The following is a 20475-nucleotide window of genomic DNA, read 5'->3' as shown; positions in this document are numbered from 1 at the left end:
ATGACATAAAGGGACAGACTTATGTGTGCTTAGAGAATAAAAATCCAGAATGCATCCATCTCTTTGATTAGAACACTTTGAACTAGGGTGAGCATCTCGGTATTTGATTTGAGTCGAGAATGATTTGATTCGGTTCCGTCGATTTTACAAAAAAATATATCAATCGATTATTATATTATATTCGACTTCGATTTCGGTTCTGTTTTTTATTTAAAAAAATTCGGTTATTTAGCATTTTTTAAAATTAAAATTTTCTAAAATTAATACCGTTTTGAGAATTTTGAAATAAAAACCTCATGCAACTACAGATTCAGATTTCAGACATTTAAAATGAATAAAAACAGAAAGCCCCAACCTCTATTCTCCAAAAGAAAAACATCCTTCACTTCTTCCAAACAATAATTCTCTGGAAAGTCGAAACAAAGGGGAGATTGATTAATTCACTTTGTAGTTTGTACGGTTTAAAAGAAGGGAACCAAACCTCATGCAACTAAAACGTCGCCGTTTTGTGGCGTCTCGTTCTAGGGCATGAGAGCCCATGTACATGTATGTATGTACACACATCAGTCTTTACATACATATATATATATATGTGTGTGTGTGTGCGCGCGCGTGGTCAGGTACTTGGTGTGATCTTCCTCGTTCTCATGTATGTCAAAAACTGCGTTGGGAGTTCTGCCAGTAGTGACTGCACTACTGAAGCCTCTCCTCCATCTGCAATTTCCATTTAATATAAAACCAAATGATTACAGTCTTTCTAAAACCGAAATAAACAAACCCGAACATAACCGAACTGAAACCGAAATGGCCACCCCTAGTTGTGGATCGCACGCTCTTGTTATTATGCATTCAGAGTTGAAGGAAAAAAAAAACTCACATTGTACATCTCGTAATGCGACAAATTGGACAATGTCTCGTGAAGCCACTCGCCCGCTCGAACTCTCTAGTCGTTCTCCTTTGTCCGCATCCAGTATCTATAAACGATGTCACGAAACGGGTTAGTGGCAAAGAAGAAGGTTTTGAAGTTGAATAAGAATCTCTCTTTTGAGTTCTCTAAAAAAAGTACCTCCATCTCTTTGAAATCAGCTCCTCCAACTCCTATGATGAGGATCGACAATGGAAGATCCGATGCACTGACCAATGCGTCTTTAGTTTCTTGGAGGTCTGTTATTACACCATCCTGATATAATATAGGAGCAATACTCAAGTCATGTTTTTGTTTATGTCATGTTTGGTGTGTTTGTTCTGATGGATATGATATATATATATATATATATATATCCATCCTTCATCACCAACCAAGACACAGTAACTATGATTCTCAAACCAAAAAAAAAACCCCACATTTTAGGTTGTTTGATAGTTCTTCTATGTGCAAACTCACCGTTATGATCAATAAGACGTAGTATCTTCTTCCACCATGTTCGACCGACTGGCTGGCAATCGTCGCAGTGGCATTAATCACTGGGCCGAAAAGGGTCGGGCCAGCAAGAGAGACGTTGAATAGGGCACTGGTGTACGCCGTCATGATACCTTGAATTCCTTCCACCTGATAATATATGATCCGAAATCTCTTAAATTTATTATTTAAGATACAGAGATTTGACATCCTTCAAGGAATGTGACAGGAACAGTTTCAGGGTCAGACCTCACAATAAGTGCCGCTTCCGTTCAAGTTAAAGCAATGTGAGACTGGACCATCGATTGGGCGAGCTCCGAACCCCCAGGAAGGGAAGCGTTTGTCAGAGTCGTAGAACTGTAATACTTCTCCGACTTCCACTATCGCCTGAGGAGAATAACGTGATAATTTAATCATTTTCTCCTGCTTGCTAGGAACAGCAAGTAAGTAATAGGGAAATCAAATAAAGTCCTCACTCTCTGGTAGGCATTTAATCTTCCTGAAGGATCGATGTAATGCAAAGAATCTGGAAGGCGGGGATTTCCATTTGAAGCTGATGGGACAAGACACAGTTTTGATTAGTTTACAGGAAGGCAGGGAAAGTCTCGGAAAAAAGTCTTGAACTTTTGTCTTTCCTCTATGGACTGAACAATATCAATAATATATAGGTGAATCAAATTTCTCCACATGATGTACTCTGTAGGAACATTTTCACATCTTTTGCAAACAGTGGTGTTGACTCTACCTGTGAAATCAATTGCCACCATGAAGTTCATTTCAAAACCTGATGCCAAGTATTCCAAGAAAGTATGTTGGACTGTCTCCGAAAACTTGTCCACATAAAGCTGGCTCTTCAAAGTCTAGAAACAAATGTAACAAAAAAAGGTGGTATTAGATATCCGACACACAAAGACATAAATGTTCTAGGAATTCTCTTGTTAATGGTATTTACCCTGTCTTCATGTTTATGTCCAGTTGGTAAGGATAAATTGATTCCTTGCCCGACGGAATGAATCTTCTCTAAGTCTGCAAGCGATTTCTGAACTTTCCTGACCACCCAAAAATAAAAAAGGATTATCCAGCTAACAGTTCATGGTCACCCCAAAATGACACGGATGAAAAATAAAATTTTTGGTTACCCGATAAGAACGTGTTTGCCGTTGCTATTATAGTCAAAGCATTCTATTATCAGTGGGCTGTCCTGCGTGTTCGAAGGACAGAAATGAAATTGTACTGTGATGAGACAGAAGACAGTAACAGAGAATCATTGTTGCTAGTCAAGCATATCATTCCAAACTAGCTCGGATAAGAGAAGAAACCCTCGGTACCTTACTTCCCACTTGTTGAACACTTAGAAAGACTGGCTTCCATGTTGGGTTGAGATCATTCTTTAAGACTTCGGTTTTCGACACAGGGATTGGAACCCCATACTCTACGATCTTTGATATCACCAATAAGGGGTCCTGAGGACGAGTGAAAACAGAAAGCAAGGTTACCGTTATGTCTGAAATAATTCCCAAAATAGAAAAGTAAGAGAATATAGTCCTAGAATAACACATACGCTTTTTGAGAAAATATCCTTTGATTCCAAATTTAAGCACCTAAATACTATCTCGGTTGTGGTCTTAGAAGCAACAGACTCCTCAGCATGGACAATAAGCTTTCCATGGTTTTGTGACTGAGTCTGTGGAGCATAACCTTCTTTATGCATGAGTTCTAAGGTAACTGTCCTGTTTGATTTAGTGACAATCTGCACAGTTTATCAGTAAAAATGAAATCAACTCAATATAATTTATAGTAATTCGGCTTAAAATTAAAAAGAATTTCATGCAATTGATACCTCAGACAATGTACAAGTTGCCTCGCCAAGAAACTGCTGCTCATCGAGCTTCAGCATCTGAAATTTAACATATTCATGTTAATAAAAGTAAGTTTGGAGGACAGGCTTGCATTATCTGACCAGACTAGATCATAACATGCCTGATATGAGATAAGCATGTGGGTGCTGGTAGCCAGATCGAAAAGAGAAGAAACAATCGACATGGATATACACGCACATGTAACTGTAGAAAATTCTAAGGAATGGGAAGAATTTCAATAAAATGAAAGTGGATGGAACAAATGTTGCAGTTACCTCCTCTCTTGAATTTTGAAACTGCTTGTCGATATCGTACACACGAAACCTGAGCATTACAGCCAACACAAGAAGAGGTCATGTATTTCAGAAAGGGGTAAGCTTTGGATTTCTTTTCTGAGATGTGGGTAAGACCTGGAACTTACAACAATGTCTGCACGATCTCAAATTGATAAACGATCGTAAATTTCTTAATCCATTTAGGATTTAAGGAATTCAAAACAACTTCACTACGGCATACTTCAGTAAGAGCTCCATCTTTTCCTTTCGTATAAATCACCAGCATCGGATCGCTCTGAAAAACAAAGTTTTCAGACAACTGGTTAACTTTTCTTTTTTAAACCTATGACAAATGCAGCCATTGTTATGTGCTTTGCTACAACTATGTCCATGAACCTGATGGTCAACCAGCTAAAACAAGCAAAACTAAAACCCTAATTTCCAACCTAACTGTTAAACCCCGGAGAGATCAGAGATTCAAGGATGGAAGCTCCGAATCAGAACGAACCTTGGAGAGCACGTCCCGGTCTCGCAGATTGGAAGCAGAAAATGATAGCTGCAAACAAGACATTTACAGGGAAAAAACTTCAGAAACACGAAAATCAGGCAACGATGGAAACTCGAACTCAATCGAAGCACATGTGAGTTCTTCGCATGTCAGAACCAGAGAGAGAGAGAGAAATGAACGGAGATGGAAACCTCGATATGAGAGAAAAGTCCGTGGAAGCCGCGAGAATTGAGGTAGCAGTCAACGGCGTCGTTGGCGTTGGGGGCGGCGGCGGAGGAAGCAATTCCACCAACACCGGCCAAGCCAGCGGCGGCGGCGGAGGATGCGGCACCGGAGCAGCAGTTCCCCATAGAAAATCAACTGGTGAAATCTGTGGATCAGGTCCTGGATCGAACAACAGAAACAACCATTTGAGTTCGAGGAATGCAGAAGAGGAAGAAAGGAGGGAAGAGGTGGGCCCCAGTCGTGTCCAAGCCTTCTGACTCCATTTTAACGGAGCTCCTTTTCTTTTTAAAGGAGAAAAAAAAATCTGATTAAAAATGACTTTGCGAATATTTCAGGAAATATCCAAACATCTTTTACTAATTTCTTAGAAATCTTCAAATAGTCCTCTTTTCAAATATTTATGTCGACGTGTTATTTTTGTCTTTTTGTCTGATATTTTAAATCTCGGACGTTTTTATCCTTTTCTTTTGAGGAATTATTCTCATATAAAAAGAACCAGGAAATTGAAAATAATAAATTATTTTAGAGAAAACTTTATAATGATTTTTTTTTCTTTTGTTAGCAGCTGTGTTATTATCATATCACTAAAATATTTATAATAAAAAAACCCATATTTGTAATAATTATCAATGATGTCAAATGATGAGAAGATCTATAATCTAAGATATAAGCAAATACATACAAAAATAGATTATGTTTCAGTTAAAAATAAACCCCAATGTCATGGTCATTTACCAAAGTAAAAATTTGGACAAAGTTTTGCTATGGAAGCCGGAAATTTTGACTGGGAAATTTCGCCAAAGCTGTGGCCCAATCGCTTAGGAAAATACCGCCTCATTGCATTGTAGTTTCTGTGAAATATCGTCCAAATGGACCACAAATTTATGGTATTTGATTCGAATACGTTCGAACTAATTTAGATTTCAGGGTTTATAGTCCGATTTCAAACCTATGGTCGGTTAATTTCTATAATTTTGAATATTTTACGAGTAATTCAAATATTTTGATATCAGCGGATGGGATGAAAATGAAAATGGACCGATAAGTTGTTGGGTAATGAGAAACATACTATTTTCACTATTTTATCAAAAAAAAAAATATAGGGCAATCGTTTTATTACTATTCTTTTTTTTTAACCATAATTGTCTACATAATTATATACCAAAAACCATTTTTATTTTGCCAAGATTCTTCCCAAAAAGAAATCCATACTTCAGCTTGTGGCCAAAACATTGGTAGAAATGTAGGGAGATCTGTATTCTCTCACCTGAAATGTTCACAACAACAGCAAAAAAACAACTGGTAAACCAAGCAAGCTTTTGATTCTATCACTAGCAAAAACCTTGGAGCCCTACTTACTGAGCAGACAGAACAGAACTCGATATCGCAACAGTTAGAAAACCGAAAAGGTTCTAGTTAGTTACCGACCAAACCAGAGGAGAAATCCGAAAAGGGCGGTGTTATGATTGATGCATACCTCTAATAAGCAAGTGGGTATCTGAATCAAACCCTGCAGGAGAATATCAACTTTCTGAAGAATGTGTCCGGCAATGGGACTGATGATGTACAACACGCCTTTCTCCATGTCGATACCTCTAACCATCCCTACGAGATTCCAGAACAACGAACAAATCGTCAAAATCCAATCTTCGAGTATCCAACTTAATCCATAAAAAGCAAAGTTTATCGGATCTATGGAGACAAACTCATGAGAAAAAATTATATACTATATATTCCTTATGGAGTTTTGAGAGATCACCAGTCTTCAGTGTTCTTTTTATTATGTCTAACTAATAGCTGGATTTACCGAATGCATTGGTAGAAAGGAAAGTTATATAAAAGGGTAAAAAACTCTTTACCAAGACCCACACACGAAGGCAAATCTTCAAACACATCAGAACTAACGCCCAGGCCGACAATAGTTGCGTTCAGACTATACAAGACTTCAGAGCTTGGAATCTGACCCGAAACAATAAATAAATCAAGATTGGCATCGATGAGAAAAGACAAGCTACGATTTGTGGAAACAATTTTCTAATTTTAGTATGTTTCACCTGAAAATGAAGATGCTCGATTTTCATGATTGATATTGGGACTTCATATGGGGTATGTGAAGCGAGTTCATGGGCGAGTTCTTTGACTGTGCTGACTTCCTTATCTCTGATGCACTGTCTGAAGTAAGCGACTATCCGTACATCCCGCATGAGACGGGTATCCTTTTGTATTAAAACACTGTCAAAGCAGAACAATACAAAAAAAAAAGAGAGTAAAAGCCACAGTTAAAATTGGAAGAAAATACATGAATCCCACACAAAGTAAGTCTGCACCAACTTGCAAAGAAGTGAGTGACCTATAGATATACTAACTATATTTTGTCCAAAATGCAGCCACCAATTTGCAACTTTTTTCCCTAATAATTCATCAAACTGGAAACTTTTGGGTAAGTTTACCCAGCCACAGCTTGCTGTCCAACCACCATTTCGAGTGGATATCTGACGCACAGAATCAAATCAATTGTCTGATGAGGAACATTTTTTTTAATCTTGTTGTCTTTTCTTCTCTCTTCCCACAGTGTAAGTTGTGTATGTCCAAACATATACATGTTAAGAGGTTGTCTATGGCACCACTTGTTTGCTGGTGCACTTAGGATAGTGAAACAATGAGATTATTGTGCCTAAGAGCTTCCATTTTCAGAACAGCAAGGCAACAACTGAAAAGTGCTCAGATGGACTTACGATCTACTGAGACTGTCTCGGTAAGCTGATTGAATCTCTATAAGATTAACAGTCTCCTCATGGTTACGGTCTAACCAGAACAACCCAGCTGGGAGGTTCTTGGGCTCGGCAGAAATATTGATCTTCACAACATGGGTGGGAGAGACATACCCCAGCACATCCACCAACATATCATATCCTATACCTAAAATAGCAAAAATTACACAAAATTTTGAGAATTTTGTATCATAATTTCTATCAATGTTGAAAGGGGCACAAATGAAAAGGAAATAAAAAATGGAAAAGGCAAGATACCTTTTACCCACCCTGGTGTATTAACGACGAGCGGCAGACCAGTTTTGCTCTCGTTAGACTGGGAGAAGTGTAACTGGTAGTAATCATATAGGGTAAATATATACCTTAGATATGTTTTCGGATCCCTCTTAGAAGAAACATCACCGAAGAAAAAACACCTGAATGTAAAGAAGAATCTAAATGACTCAATCTAACATCAGGGCTTTTAATGCTACTGAACTGACAATATCTAAGCTTGAACCGAACTACCTCTCAGGTGTCTTTACACATGGAATGGACAAATCTGAGTCTACACAGCAGAAATAGGGATAAAATCCTTGATCAGTAATAGGAGATTCACTACATAGATGAACATGTTTCTTCAGGCTATGAATAGGTTCTTCATCAATTCAGGAACTTGAGAAACAACATGAAAATCACTATAAGTTACCTAGAATTGATTTATCCAATAACGTGAGAGAAATAAAACCAGGGGCTGTGAATTCAGGCTGGCCAACATCGGTGTCCAGATACACTACTTGTTTGTACCTGCAAACATACAACCAACAGATAATTAGACTTCATCTTGCTATATAACAAACCGAGAAGATAACAACTTCGTACTTCAATTACAAAACAGATAATCAGACGCTACTTTTACGTTGTTTATAATTCCTGAATCCATTTCAAAAAAGGGATGTTGCAAGGAGGTTAAAAAATAAAGGCATTATGAGCAACACCATAGAATCAGATCCCCTTACAGGATTACTGCCATAGTAAGGCAAAGCCGTAGCTTCTGGATCATTAACCCAAGAAAAGGGTTTAACTCGATCAATTAAATCCTGAGACGATAAACACTTTTTTGTAACATAAACGCTTGAAAAAGGATTTGGAAGAGAGGAAAATCGAGTACCTCTGTAGAAGAACTTCAACAAGGAAGCGGGAAAAGGTGCTTTTGCCGCTATTTTTTGGGCCACAGACCAGAGCTACAGGCGTGATGAAACTGCAGGCAACCGAATTCGCAGCCTCAGACCACTCATCTGGTACATAAGGCAATTTCCTCTCTGTTTCCGACATTGCAGCCGTCTTCTCCTCGAAACAAAGTCAAGATTAAGGGTTCCCATCAATAACTACTGAGTCCAAATCTCCAAAAATACTCCCCACTGATTCACAACTAATATAACGATGGATTTCTTTCAATTTATTGCTTAACTGAAGCTATAGCGGATTTACAACGTTTATCAAACCGTATTTTTCCACAAGTCCTTTTGTCCTTGAAAGACTAAATTCGTAAGGAGCAATAGATAAGGATCGAGGGGGTCGAATCAACACTAGAACAGAACGGACTTGACAGCAATAAAAATGAAGACAGGAATCGAGAAGCTAAGACTTACTTGGAGAGATGAAGAAGAAACAGTCTGGTGATTAGGAGGAACCGTGTCGAAAACGACAATTAGGGTTCCTTCTCCGGCAACGGCTTCTGAGAGAGAGAGGGTTTTTAATGGGTCGGGTTTAATCCGACCCGATTAAAGTTTAAACACTATCCTTAATTGAATTGTTCCCAAAATGGGTTAAATATATTTGGTCCGAACAAGGCCCATAAAGATTAAATTGGGCCCGCCCTTTACGCTCCTGAAAGTTCGAGGATACATATATATGGCATTGATTTTCACTGACGGGGAACCTTTCAGTCATAGATACTGAAAACTGAAAAAATCGACCAAGTCATATGTTGCATAATGCATCATACCAAATCAACATTTGAAGATCATACATATATATATATATATTATATATATATATATATATATATATATATTTTATAAAAAAAAAACATAAAGCAGCAACATACAAGAAGATCTGAAATTCTGTCTCAGAGATCACCAAAAAAAGACGAGAAAAAACGACAGCCAGAACTCCAATAATAACCAGAGAGAGTAACAAGCAAATGGCAACAAGCGCCGATGAAGAAGTTCCTCCTATAAACAATTCAAAACCAAAACAAAAGAATCCCCACACGACAACTCCTCGACCTGCGATTTGCCCATCACTAAGTTACGTCCTTAGACTCATCAACACGCACAAAAAAAAAACCCAGATTTCTCTGGGACCTATCTGCAACAATGTCTTTTTAGTCACAGCCATTGATGTGGTATGGAATGGATAAACCAACAAAATTTCACCAGAGCCAGGGTATTTCTGCAGTCCATGTTCTAAAAAACTTGGTACCCGACCTTGGACTGCAGCCGAAAATAAACAAATACCCGTCCCTAACGACGCCAGATGATGATACAACCAAAATTTGTGAAGCGGGGAAGGGCTCCGCTCCACGGGTTTTATGATTCTCCCAAAACTTTTGTCCTCCTCTACTGCAAAATGATTAGTCAGGTGAACCCCCCCCCTGATTATATATATGTAGTGGTAAAGTTTTTACCTTTTTTTTTCTCTTTTACCTCTCACACAGTACGTCTAAAGGTTAGTCTACTGGATGGATTGGATTTGGTTGCCCGTCGGTTAGTTTCTCCATACAGGAAGAGTCGGTTCCATTTGGAGGTTCTTCTCTGTTTTCCAGAACAGAAGAGCTGCTATGGTTGTTGCTATAGCTGCTGTCAATGCTGCCCATTCGAGGCTTGCCTGGCCTTGAACGGATGCTGGTACCCATTGGAAATGGCTCCTGCAGGAAAAGATGAAGCAAAGGCATCCACTTGTTACAAAAAAATGGTTTGTTTTCTTAAAGTCCTTCCAAGAGCTACCGCTTGATCATCCAAAATTAATTAAACTTTTGGCATCAAGCAATCAACATCAGCAACCAGATATTTGCTCCGGTAAGTATAACCCGACTAATTGGAAATTGATTTGTAGAACCTAGTTGAATGTTCACAATGGAGATGGGAACAAGTTTGGGCCATCAGTTTGGAATAGGACTGGACAATGCAAATGCATAGTAAATATGTATAAAGCAATCATAACTAAGAATTCATTTGAAAATGCATTTCGGCCATTGGCATGAAAGAAAATGAGGAACGCAGGAACCTACTGGACAATGTGTATAATGTCATGATTAGTACAAAAATATTTTACATAGTAACACTAATAGGGTGTTTGAAAGGAAAATAATAAAAGTGATGTTTAGTGAGGTTTTAATCTTACCTGATCACCAGCATTTGGGCCATCGGTGTGGAAGAGAATAGGGCGGCAACGTTTGTCTTCATTCATCAGACTTGAATTCTGGAAATGAGATACAAGAGCTGTTTTTCCCTGAATCCGAGCATATGCAAGATATGCCACCTTTTCACTGTTGAACTTTTCCCATTTCTTACCGTCGAATGCCTGTGAAAGTTTTAAACATTGCACTCAGCATTTTCATCAAAGACAGTTGTTAAGTTCAAAAACACAAGAGCACGAGAACAAGCAAAAACATGACAGCAGAAAATCAGACCTTATGAAATGGAATTATCTTTTTAGGATCAATTAGGTTGATGAAAGCATAACCCACATTGCATTTGTTCTGCAGATAAGGGGCAAAAAAAAAAGATAATATTACAAATAATGAAAACTGGGAGTGTGCATCACCACTTCCACAGAAAGAAAATGCAGGAGGGTTGCTTACCTTGAAGTCAATTGGTAAATAAAGAAAATCATAGGTTCCTTTGCAATACTCATCAATTGCAGCTAGAAGCATCTTTGAGGTATACCTAAACCATAACAAAAAGAATATCAGAAAAAGTAACAAAAACATGAAGAACAATACAAAAGCAACCTATGAATTTAACTCGAAGGAACCCATAACTAGATCGCAGAACAAATAGAACAGAGAACAAAAAACAAAAGGGTAGTCCAGAATCACTTGTTAGGAATGTTTTTTATCATCAATGTTGTTCTGCTGTCCTCCCCATGCAAGATGCGATCAATGTCAAGCTCATATTGTTTCTTGTCAGCATTAGTAGAACCAGGGTCACTTCTACGGTGAGAGAGGGTTCTGTATCGCTCAGTTGGAGAATCAAATGAACCCGGCATCGAAACCATTGGGTTCCTTCCGGGAAAGAGGTTAGGCATTTGCTGAGGAGATCGCATCACAGCATTTGCCGCATTTAAATCAATACGATTCCCAACAACGTGAGCAAAAATCTTTTGAGAAGCAATTTCCATTGGATGTGATGGAGAAGAGCCAGGGAATCCCATGCTCCTGTGAGAACCCAAGTGAAAGCCAGACGATTCTGGAGATTCTGCCACAAAGGGCTGTCTTCTATCCCAGAAAGGTGAATTCATTACTGGTGCAGATCCAATGTGGTGTTGAACAGGGGACGACGACATGTTCACCATTAGAGAAGGTGCTCTAGAAAATGAGGCAGCAGTTGGGATGCGCTGAGGAATGCTATTGACGTGTGATGGTGAGTTGGGCCACATCATACCACTTGTCAAACTCGGTTGATGAGTGTTGCTCCATACAACATGGTTTGCACGATGAGCACTTTCACTCATGGGAGATCCTATGACTGTAACAGAAAATTAAATCAATAGTGACAAACTAGAAAAATCTTGCATATGCACGGGCAAAACATGAAATATGGATTCTAGGAAAGCATTTAACAACTGCCAAACTCTGTTAAGGGACATAATAAATGTTATAGCTTCTTTACCTTCTCAAACTCCAGCCCAGAATTGCCTTTTATATTAAGCAAACAGAATGTCACCGAAAGTTACCAGTACTATTTTCCCAAGGATAACAAATTTTACACCCAAGATGAATAAAGGAGCCAGTTACTAAAGGCCAGATATAATTATGTTTTCATTGCTGTGGCATTTCGGAAACCACTAAATTTGGATCACGGAATAATCTCTGTCCTAACTTAAAAACTGTGGTCTCCAATAGTATGCCACACCAAAATTCCTCTAGATCACTATAATGCAATAATAATCTTAGAAAACTTTATCAAGGCAGTATAGCAAATAAAAAATAAAAAATCAGAACTTACCCCCTGCATTAAACCCATCTGCAACAGCCCCACGAACTTTGTTAGTCATAAAACCATCATTTGGTTTTGCGCCATCACTAACCATTTCCGAATAAGTTTTCGAATTATATGGACTACCACCCACAAAGTTGTCATGATACTCCGGTAAAGAATGGGGATATAGATTTGGCATGCTTTGGATCCCCGTTGTCAAATTATCAAAAGGGTGGTTGGGCTCCTGAAGACCAATTGGCTTGCTTGCAGAAATTACACTTGCAGAAGATGGCCAGGCAATAGGAATATTGAGACTCTGATGACGTTCAGCGAGGGAGTGCACCGGTGACCTGATAGAACAGTGCAGACTACGCATTGATCCACCATCAATGGAACTAGAAGCTATTATTCCTGGGAAGTTTCTCCCTGAAACACATTTCAATGGTAGATAAGAGTTTCTTTTTCTTTTCTACTGAGATAACAAATCATCATTAACAAAAAAAAAAACAAATCATTCAGAAAAGGAAAATCATAAACAGAATGCAAGAATATACCGATGTGCGTTGATGATATATTACGCGTACCCTCTGCTTGGGCTGGTGCAACTTTCAACCACTTCCCAGCTATTTCACTTCCATTAAGTCCACGAAGGGCAGCCTTGGCAGCTCGAATATCGTAGAATTCTATGTATATCTGCTGATTCTCGTGTGTGGTTTTACGAATCTGCAAACAATCCAAACACCTTTTAAGCATCAATGTAAAATTCAAAGCAAAAGAGAATCAGTAAACAAACCTCTTTTATTTCTCCATATGAAACGAATATACGTTGAAGCTCTTCTCTTGAAATGGAGGTATCGAGATTATTAACCAACAACGCTCCTTGATTTATGTCCTCTTCTGATAGATTTTCCTGATGGTTTTCAAAAGGGTAATTTAAGCAAGATATGATGAAACAGATGAAACAAATGAAACAAGAGCAGATAGCATTAGCAGCAACCAAAACAACCAGAGAAAAGGCATAGCTTTCTGCGGAAAAGTAAATGACACCTTGGGGATGGAAAAATGAATGTCAAGCTTCCTCCGCCACAACAGCTTATCCTGAAGTGCTCTCATCGCGTTCTGGGCAGCCCTTATATCGTAGTAAGATATCATGATGAATCCACGATTTTTGCAGGCTGTATAAAGAGCACGGATGTCTCCGTATTGCTGGACAACATAATTTCTTATCATTACGGAACAAAACGAAATAAAAATATCTACATAACATATATCGTCATGCAATAAGAACCTGCTACAACCAGTAATGTGGCTGAGATTACGTACCTCAAAAAGGGCCTTCAGGTCATAATCTTCAACATTGCTGTTGATATTTCTGACAAAAAGTGTCCTGGATGGAATTTCTCCCTGAGGATGTTCACCAATAATAGACACATTGCCGCCAAAATCACCGTTTGGAACTTTCATAACGTCAAAATTTATTTGGACCCCAGAAGAACGAACATCTCCATCTAGTTCCAGGCCACCGACACTGCTGAACAGGTCAAAATCATCCAAATCATCTCCATTATTGGCTTGAGATTTACGTCCAATCTCACCAACCACTTCTGCGAAGAGATCATCCTCGTCTGGAAGAAGACTTCCGATAGTTTGCGCCTCAATCTCTTCAAGTGACTCAAAAGGCTCATCGATCTCGCGATGGGAAGCAGCTGTATTAACAGGCTGAGACGCTAGCATATCACTCCTCTGTAGCCGTACTACAGAAAGAAAAAGTAGCAATTTATATTATCAATCGAAGGTATCTAGAAAACAAGGACAATTTATCAGTGCAAACCTAATGCTACGAACTGAAGTTATCACACAAGAAACACCAAACTTTTACATACGGTATTCTCTAGAAGTACAAATATGACCGGAGCACGTTTGTCTACAGGCTGGTAGATTAAGTAAATGAAAAGCAGTTCAGTGCGACATAATAGGTAAAATTCTTTAAAAACTCAAATCAGAAGCTTACGTTTTCTACTAAATAATTCAGATAGTGAGCTGGAGAAGAGACTGCTTTCCCACTCGGTATCAATAGTAGTTGTTTTCCCATTAGGGTTAACAGATGGCAACCCCAGAGACATGCTTGATTGTGGCTTCAACTGGTAATTTTCAGAAGTCCACGGACTCCTTGATAAATTGGGAGGTCTATCCCCACCGCCTTTGTTATCAAGCATCAGATTTGTTTTCCTGAAACCAAATTGTCTCTGCCCAAGAAACCATTACAAGTACAGGGAGTTACAGAAAGCAGAGAAAAGACATCATTTAATATGGCTTGGAGATTATTACGATGCATAATGTCGTAATGGCTCAGAAAAATCTCGAGCCATACACTTCAGCGTGAAATTATATCATCAGAAATTCTGATTCCGAAATACACAAAAGCCAACAGTCACCTCTGACATGTGACGAACTTCTTCATGAAAGTGGTGATCCATCATATCCGACGGCATCATGCAGGCCACGGAAAGTTCAAAAGATTATACCTGGCTCAAACACTATGACTCACTAGTTGCATCCACCGAACATAGCCCTTCCCTGGAATTGAAGGACGAGCACCAGCATCAAAGCCAATACCTGATGAAACATAATGCACTTCTCATTTTCAAAGCAAGTCTTGACAGAATGACTACCATCAGTTGCTCAACATATATTAACACCATAACGTTCCCAATCTCACGTATCAAGTATTCCGCGGATACAAATCGGAAACTTTCTTGTTCACAAAACCAACTTAAACCCAAAAACCGTACGGGATGCAAAAAAAGTTGGCAAATTTATGCAATCTAGGGGCTCAAACGAACCACAAATTCGGAATTCTCACTAATCCTTTTTTCTCCTGCAGAAAGAACTGTGCATATAAATTCGCAGAGGGAAAACGTGTTGAACAAAACAACGCCTCGAATCATCTTCTACACAAGCAGAAATACCCGCGGCGACACAATTCGTGATTTCAGCCGCGAGAAGACCACAATTCGCCTAATTTCGGATCCTTGTGAGAGTAATAATACCAGAAAGGAAACCCAACTCTTCCCAAATTCAAAAAAAAAAAAAACATCACGAAAAGAATTCACCCGAAAAAAAAAAGAGGAAAACCCTAAGCAACAACTACCGCAAATATTTGAAACTCACCTAATTCTGAACAAACCCAATTCAGGTTCTGCTTCTTCTCTCTGAATTCCTCCAAAACAAAGCCGAACCAGCTTTTTAGCAAACAGCTTCGACAACTAATGAACGGATCTCACAAACCTCCCTCACGGCATCGGAAACCAGAAGGAAAATGCAGCACCGTAGATGTAGAGAGAGAAGGAGAGAGAACAGAATAATTTTGCCTTCTCTTTTATCTTCCTCCTTTGCTTTTTTGTTTCCTTCTATCCAATCACAACCATCAGAGAATATTTAATTCCCCAAAAAAAAACAAATCCACCACGACGAGGAAAAAAAGTGAATCGGCGTCAAAAAAAAGTTTCTCAAATTCCCCCTCCCCCAACGATACGGCGGCGTGCCAACGGATCCTTCGTACAGACGAATGGGGAAACGACCGCAGGTGCAGAATTCCGGCGAGGCTCCGCCGGAGACCGCTCGATTCCGGCGTTCTCTCCTAGAGAGAGAAACAGAGAGGAGAGAGAGTTTGTTTCTTTTTTCTAGTTGGTTTGAAAAAAAAATGGAAGGAAGAAGACAAAAGACGGAAAAAAACACGAAGATTTGACAAGGAGATTTTACTAAGGTGTATGTGCCATGGATCTAGCGATACGGTACGAGCTTTAACCGGAACCGTTGGATTCGGATTGAAACACGTTTCTTAAATTAAAACAAATTAATTTCATTTTTTGAACAAAAAAAAAAACAATTACAGAAATAGTTGCGGTTAATTCTTTTTTTTTCCTAGTCAAATCGTATTTTTTTAGGATGTTTTTTTTTCTTTGTGTATTATATCGAATTCAATGTTGACATTATGACATTTTAATATCGTTGGAGTTGGTTTTGAAACTTAAATCCGATTTTATATTTTATTAGGTTGGAACTTTTTACGATAGATTTCGAAAAATTATAGGAAATTTTGGATTTTTAACTTTTTAAATATCCTCCTTCTCAACTTAAAATTATTTAGTTTGTTTTTATTAATAACAGAAATTCTAATTGGAAAATTCACCTAAAACCGCAAAAAATGAAAAAACCTCTAACGATTCTTTCTCGTAACAAAGTAAAATCTAGAAGATGAAAAAATAAAAAATGGCGGATTTAAATTTTAAAACCAGAACCTCTCGTAAATTATTTATATATATATATATATATATATATATATATAACAATAATAAAAAACTTCAATTTGTATTTCTTGGAATGCTAAATGCCGGCCTATTTCTGAAAGATTAATGTTTCATTTTGTTTTCCAATATAAAAAAATGTCTCTTTCTATAGAATATACAAATAGACAATGTTAATTTGCCGTACTTCTAAAATTAAAATTTTATGCATTTTAATATTAAGATGTTTAAAATTTAAATATAAAAATTGTAAATTGAATACCACCGAAGAGATGTCGTATACGACACTCATCGTCGGGTCTACTAATGGCATCATAGGCTTATATGTAGAAATAGGTAATTTTTAAATCGGAAAACAAAAATAAACATTTCATCTTTTAGAAATAAAGATTATATATATATATATATATAGATAACCTAGTAAACTATACCTTATAAAAGTCTATCTTTTATATCCCAATTTAAATAGTATTTTGCATGAGAAATTATAAAATTTCGGTGTAACTGTAAATGGCATTTCGTACACAAACAAAAAAAAAAAAAAACCTTTATTGTTGTTGGGAAAATATTCTGTATCAAATTTTCCTCCAGGTGTCGACTTTTCATTGGTCCAAGTCATCAAAGCTGCGCCAGGAAATCTTCTGGGCTTTGGTTATCTGCTCACTTCTCCACCTTCATGTCCGTGCACCTCTCCCCTTGCGGGCCGTCAGATTTATCCGCTGACGTCAGCTTTGCATTAAACAATGCTAATCACTTCAGTGTTTAACAAACCCGACCCAACACCGCAACATATATCCAGTTTTTTTAATAAACGACGTAATAGTAATTACGGGTTAATTATGATTAGTACCGAATCATAGATCCTTGATTACAATAGAATCACGCTACTCTCACATGGCTACCTACAACCTCGGAGTGCTTAGTATTTTATTATGAATTATGATACTTCCGTTATGAATTTATTTAAATTCCAAATCATCCTTGTGATGATGGATCGATTAAAAATTATTTATTAAAGATAAAATTTAATGTTTATTATCATAAAAATATCTTCGAAATTAGAAAATTTCGGATTTATAGATAAGTAAGATTTAAATAGATATTTTATAAAAAAAATATGTTTCTAACCCGACATAAACCCCCCCCCCAGAATACTTTACTTAATCATATTTAAATAAAACGTTTAATCGGTTGAATAATAAATCTTTCACGTGCTAAATCTTGGAGAATACGGTTGGACAGAAGAGCAAGACAGGAACAATAACCAATGGGGGAGTCGAGGAAGCGGGAACTTTTTGAGTTATCATTGGATAATTATACTAATACAAATATATATATATATATATATATATATTGATGGACTGATTAGTGAATGTTAATGACACATTCGTTATCCATATGGTATAAATATTATTTAATGACCGTCCGTAGGTGAGTAACACGGCCCGTCAAAAGTCCATTAAAATGTTAGCATGGCTCATAAAAAGCCCATGAAAGCCCATATGCTCACTAGCTGCTTCCGCCTCTGGTAGAGACTATGCCAGTTGGCAAAGGGATTTTTCCTTAAAAACTAAAAACATGTGTTAGCAAACACAACGCACGCATCTATAAGATTTTTTCTTAGGTTCCACATGCACATATACATATTACATATATATATATATATATATTATAGTAATTGTATCGGTGAAATAACGATTATTAATTCTAAAACTGTGTATAATCAATCACAAGACCAAATTTAAATAATTATAAAATCAAATACAACCAGTTGTCCGCAATTCTCCAATGGAATCTCCCTCGTTTATTAAATGACCTGCAAATGAAACGTGTCAAAAAATACATTTTCCACAAACTTTGAACTTTGGCTTCGATATGTAATCACACACCTTTTATGACTATACACACACACACACACATATATATATTTTTGTAAGGGTTGACCGATATTCAAATTTATTGAACATATATACATTTCATTCTATCGTTGTATTCGACCATAATATCGTCGGAACATCCCCATATATATGTATATATATACCCATATATATATATGGGTGGACCCATGTACAAGGTAATGCCCCACTGTTAAATAAAAAAATGTTTAATTGCTTTGTAAATTATATAAATTTTTAATCAAAATCGTTAAATTTCTCCAATGAAATTAAATTTGTCCGTACAATATTCCGATTATACATTAGGCTCCCGATTATAAATTACTCTCGCTCTGCCACTATATATATATATATATATATATATATGAAACAGGTGTCAAATACCACGTGTGTTTGCTAAAGAATCTATCCTCTAATTCTCTCTAATTTAATGTTAATTAAAAAAACCTCTATAGAAAATTCGGAGAAGAGTATCATCTTCTGGTTATATAACTGCGACAACCGATCCTTCTAACTACGTCCATATATATATATATATGTATATGTACGTATAAAGAGTGGATTATGTAAAGATTTAACTTGGAAAGTGGGACCGCACCATTAGTTCTACAAACCCTAACACTACTTTTCTTTTGTTAGCAGTTACGTGAACAGCAAGAAACCCCCTCACCACGCGTAAAACCCTAAACACACCCCTCCCTCTGCAGGACCTTCAACACGTCGAGCATGGTGGGCCGACCTGACGGCGCCTCCGCAAGGCAAAGCACGGCTATCTTCAGCACCCTGAGCATCGACGGCTTCGATTCCGCCGTCAGAACCAGCGGGTCCAGAACCTCCGCACCATTCCCCTGTCTGATTTTCCGAAACACCCATCCAACCAAGTTCCCCCCTTCACTCTCCTTGAACTCAGGCCCCGTCGGCTCCTTCCCCGTCACCAGCTCGACCAATATCACCCCGAAGCTGTACACATCTCCCTTGGCCGTGGCCCGGCCGCTCTGTCCGTACTCCGGCGGGATATACCCGAATGTCCCGGCTATGTCCGTGCTGACATGGCTCTCGCACGCGCTGATCAGTCTGGCAAGCCCGAAATCCGCAACCTTTGGCTCGAACTCCTCGTCCAGGAGAATGTTGCTGGCTTTGATGTCTCGGTGTATGATGTGAGGGATGAATCCATGGTGGAGAAACGCAATCCCGCAGGCAGCCCCCGTCGCGATTTTCAGACGTTTGGACCAGTCCAGAACCTCGAGAATCCCTGTCTGGTTCCTTAACCAGTGGTCCAAGCTTCCATTCACCATGTATTCGTATACCAGAAGCTTTTCTTCCCCAAAAGAGCAGTAACCCATCAAAGAAACCAGATTGGGATGCTTCACTTTGCCCAGTGTCTCCATTTCCGCAACGAATTCTCGACTTCCCTGCGTTTTTGCCTCGCTCAGCTTCTTCACTGCCACCGTTTTACCACTGGGTAACGACGCTTTGTACACAGTTCCGAAGCCGCCATCTCCTATGATGTTCTTCTTGCAGAAGTTTTCTGTCGCCACGAGAATGTCTGAAAGGCTCAGCTTGAGAAGTGGCTGCTCGAATGTAGCCACGTTAATGCTTAAGGGCTCCTTTGATCTGCTGCCGCTGCTCAGGAAGTAGAGGTTCGGGTCAATGTAGCTTTTCAGTTTTCGTTCCTCAGCTCTCTCGGTATTTCTGTGCCTCGAGTTTTTTACCGCCCATCTTCGAAGAGAAAGAACAGTTGCAGAGACGAGGAATATGCTCCCGATCACAATTCCTGCAAGCCCCCAAGAGTTTGGCAAGTTTGTTCGGTCTCTGATCTTGCATTGCAATCCGGTTATTCTTCCACACAAGCCTTTGTTCCCCGAAAACGAAATCTTTGTCAGATTCTTGCAAATGCCGCTGCTGGGCACATCCCCTTTGAACATGTTGTCCGAAAACCTCAGGAAATGCAGATTTGGCAAAGCACAAATCTTGTCTGGTATCTGTCCAGATAGCCTGTTCCGAGAAACGTCCAGGTACTCTAGCTGCATAAGATTGCCAAAATCGGAAG

At 38.5% G+C, this 20475-nt stretch overlaps 4 protein-coding genes across 11 annotated transcripts in view; all 4 read right to left on the bottom strand.

The window, feature by feature from the left end:
• Positions 1-339: 339 nt before the first annotated feature.
• Positions 340-4534, bottom strand: LOC104818282 (protein BONZAI 2-like). Its single transcript, XM_010547800.2, has 16 exons — positions 4233-4534; positions 4042-4089; positions 3680-3828; positions 3534-3582; positions 3240-3296; positions 2961-3149; positions 2728-2862; positions 2539-2600; positions 2352-2448; positions 2145-2259; positions 1876-1952; positions 1649-1786; positions 1385-1549; positions 1067-1180; positions 878-974; positions 340-714 (listed from the first exon to the last, which is right to left on the bottom strand). The coding sequence occupies exons 1-16, from the start codon at positions 4389-4391 to the stop codon at positions 617-619; spliced, it is 1749 nt and encodes a 582-aa protein (XP_010546102.1). The 5' UTR covers positions 4392-4534; the 3' UTR covers positions 340-616.
• Positions 4535-5348: 814 nt separating this feature from the next.
• On the bottom strand, positions 5349-9024 carry LOC104818279 (polynucleotide 5'-hydroxyl-kinase NOL9-like). 3 transcript variants are annotated; one of them, XM_010547792.2, is made up of 10 exons: positions 8669-9024; positions 8188-8363; positions 7726-7823; positions 7545-7584; positions 7296-7453; positions 7002-7185; positions 6321-6498; positions 6126-6225; positions 5744-5871; positions 5349-5533 (listed from the first exon to the last, which is right to left on the bottom strand). In XM_010547792.2, the coding sequence occupies exons 2-10, from the start codon at positions 8349-8351 to the stop codon at positions 5480-5482; spliced, it is 1104 nt and encodes a 367-aa protein (XP_010546094.1). In that variant the 5' UTR covers positions 8352-8363; positions 8669-9024; the 3' UTR covers positions 5349-5479. The 3 variants fall into 3 exon arrangements, with proteins under 3 accessions (XP_010546094.1, XP_010546095.1, XP_010546096.1); XM_010547793.2 differs by having other exon boundaries at positions 8188-8360; XM_010547794.2 differs by lacking the exon at positions 8669-9024 and adding an exon at positions 8036-8116 and having other exon boundaries at positions 8188-8280.
• A 142-nt stretch (positions 9025-9166) lies between these two features.
• On the bottom strand, positions 9167-15899 carry LOC104818280 (protein MEI2-like 1). 5 transcript variants are annotated; one of them, XM_010547799.2, is made up of 14 exons: positions 15395-15899; positions 14659-14839; positions 14235-14469; positions 13547-13977; positions 13271-13429; positions 13017-13133; positions 12778-12946; positions 12251-12649; positions 11122-11770; positions 10885-10969; positions 10714-10782; positions 10425-10604; positions 9728-9948; positions 9167-9643 (listed from the first exon to the last, which is right to left on the bottom strand). In XM_010547799.2, the coding sequence occupies exons 2-13, from the start codon at positions 14716-14718 to the stop codon at positions 9751-9753; spliced, it is 2751 nt and encodes a 916-aa protein (XP_010546101.1). In that variant the 5' UTR covers positions 14719-14839; positions 15395-15899; the 3' UTR covers positions 9167-9643; positions 9728-9750. The 5 variants fall into 5 exon arrangements, with proteins under 5 accessions (XP_010546101.1, XP_010546098.1, XP_010546100.1 ...); XM_010547798.2 differs by having other exon boundaries at positions 9169-9643; positions 9709-9948; positions 15395-15898; XM_010547796.2 differs by lacking the exon at positions 15395-15899 and adding an exon at positions 15067-15156 and having other exon boundaries at positions 9167-9948.
• A 3094-nt stretch (positions 15900-18993) lies between these two features.
• The window catches only part of LOC104818278 (leucine-rich repeat receptor protein kinase EMS1-like), a 4284-nt gene continuing 2802 nt past the window's right edge, over positions 18994-20475 (bottom strand). The window contains exon 2 of one of the 2 annotated variants that reach the window (XM_010547789.2): positions 18994-20468. In XM_010547789.2, the coding sequence (XP_010546091.1) occupies positions 19109-20468 (1360 nt within the window). In that variant the 3' untranslated portion in view covers positions 18994-19108. The other variant, XM_010547791.2, reaches the window with a different exon arrangement.

This window comes from Tarenaya hassleriana, unplaced genomic scaffold, assembly GCF_000463585.1.
Source record: "Tarenaya hassleriana unplaced genomic scaffold, ASM46358v1 Cleome29, whole genome shotgun sequence".
NCBI lineage: Eukaryota > Viridiplantae > Streptophyta > Magnoliopsida > Brassicales > Cleomaceae > Tarenaya > Tarenaya hassleriana.
Note: the sequence above shows the minus strand (reverse complement) of the source record. Positions and strands in the feature narration are given on the sequence as shown.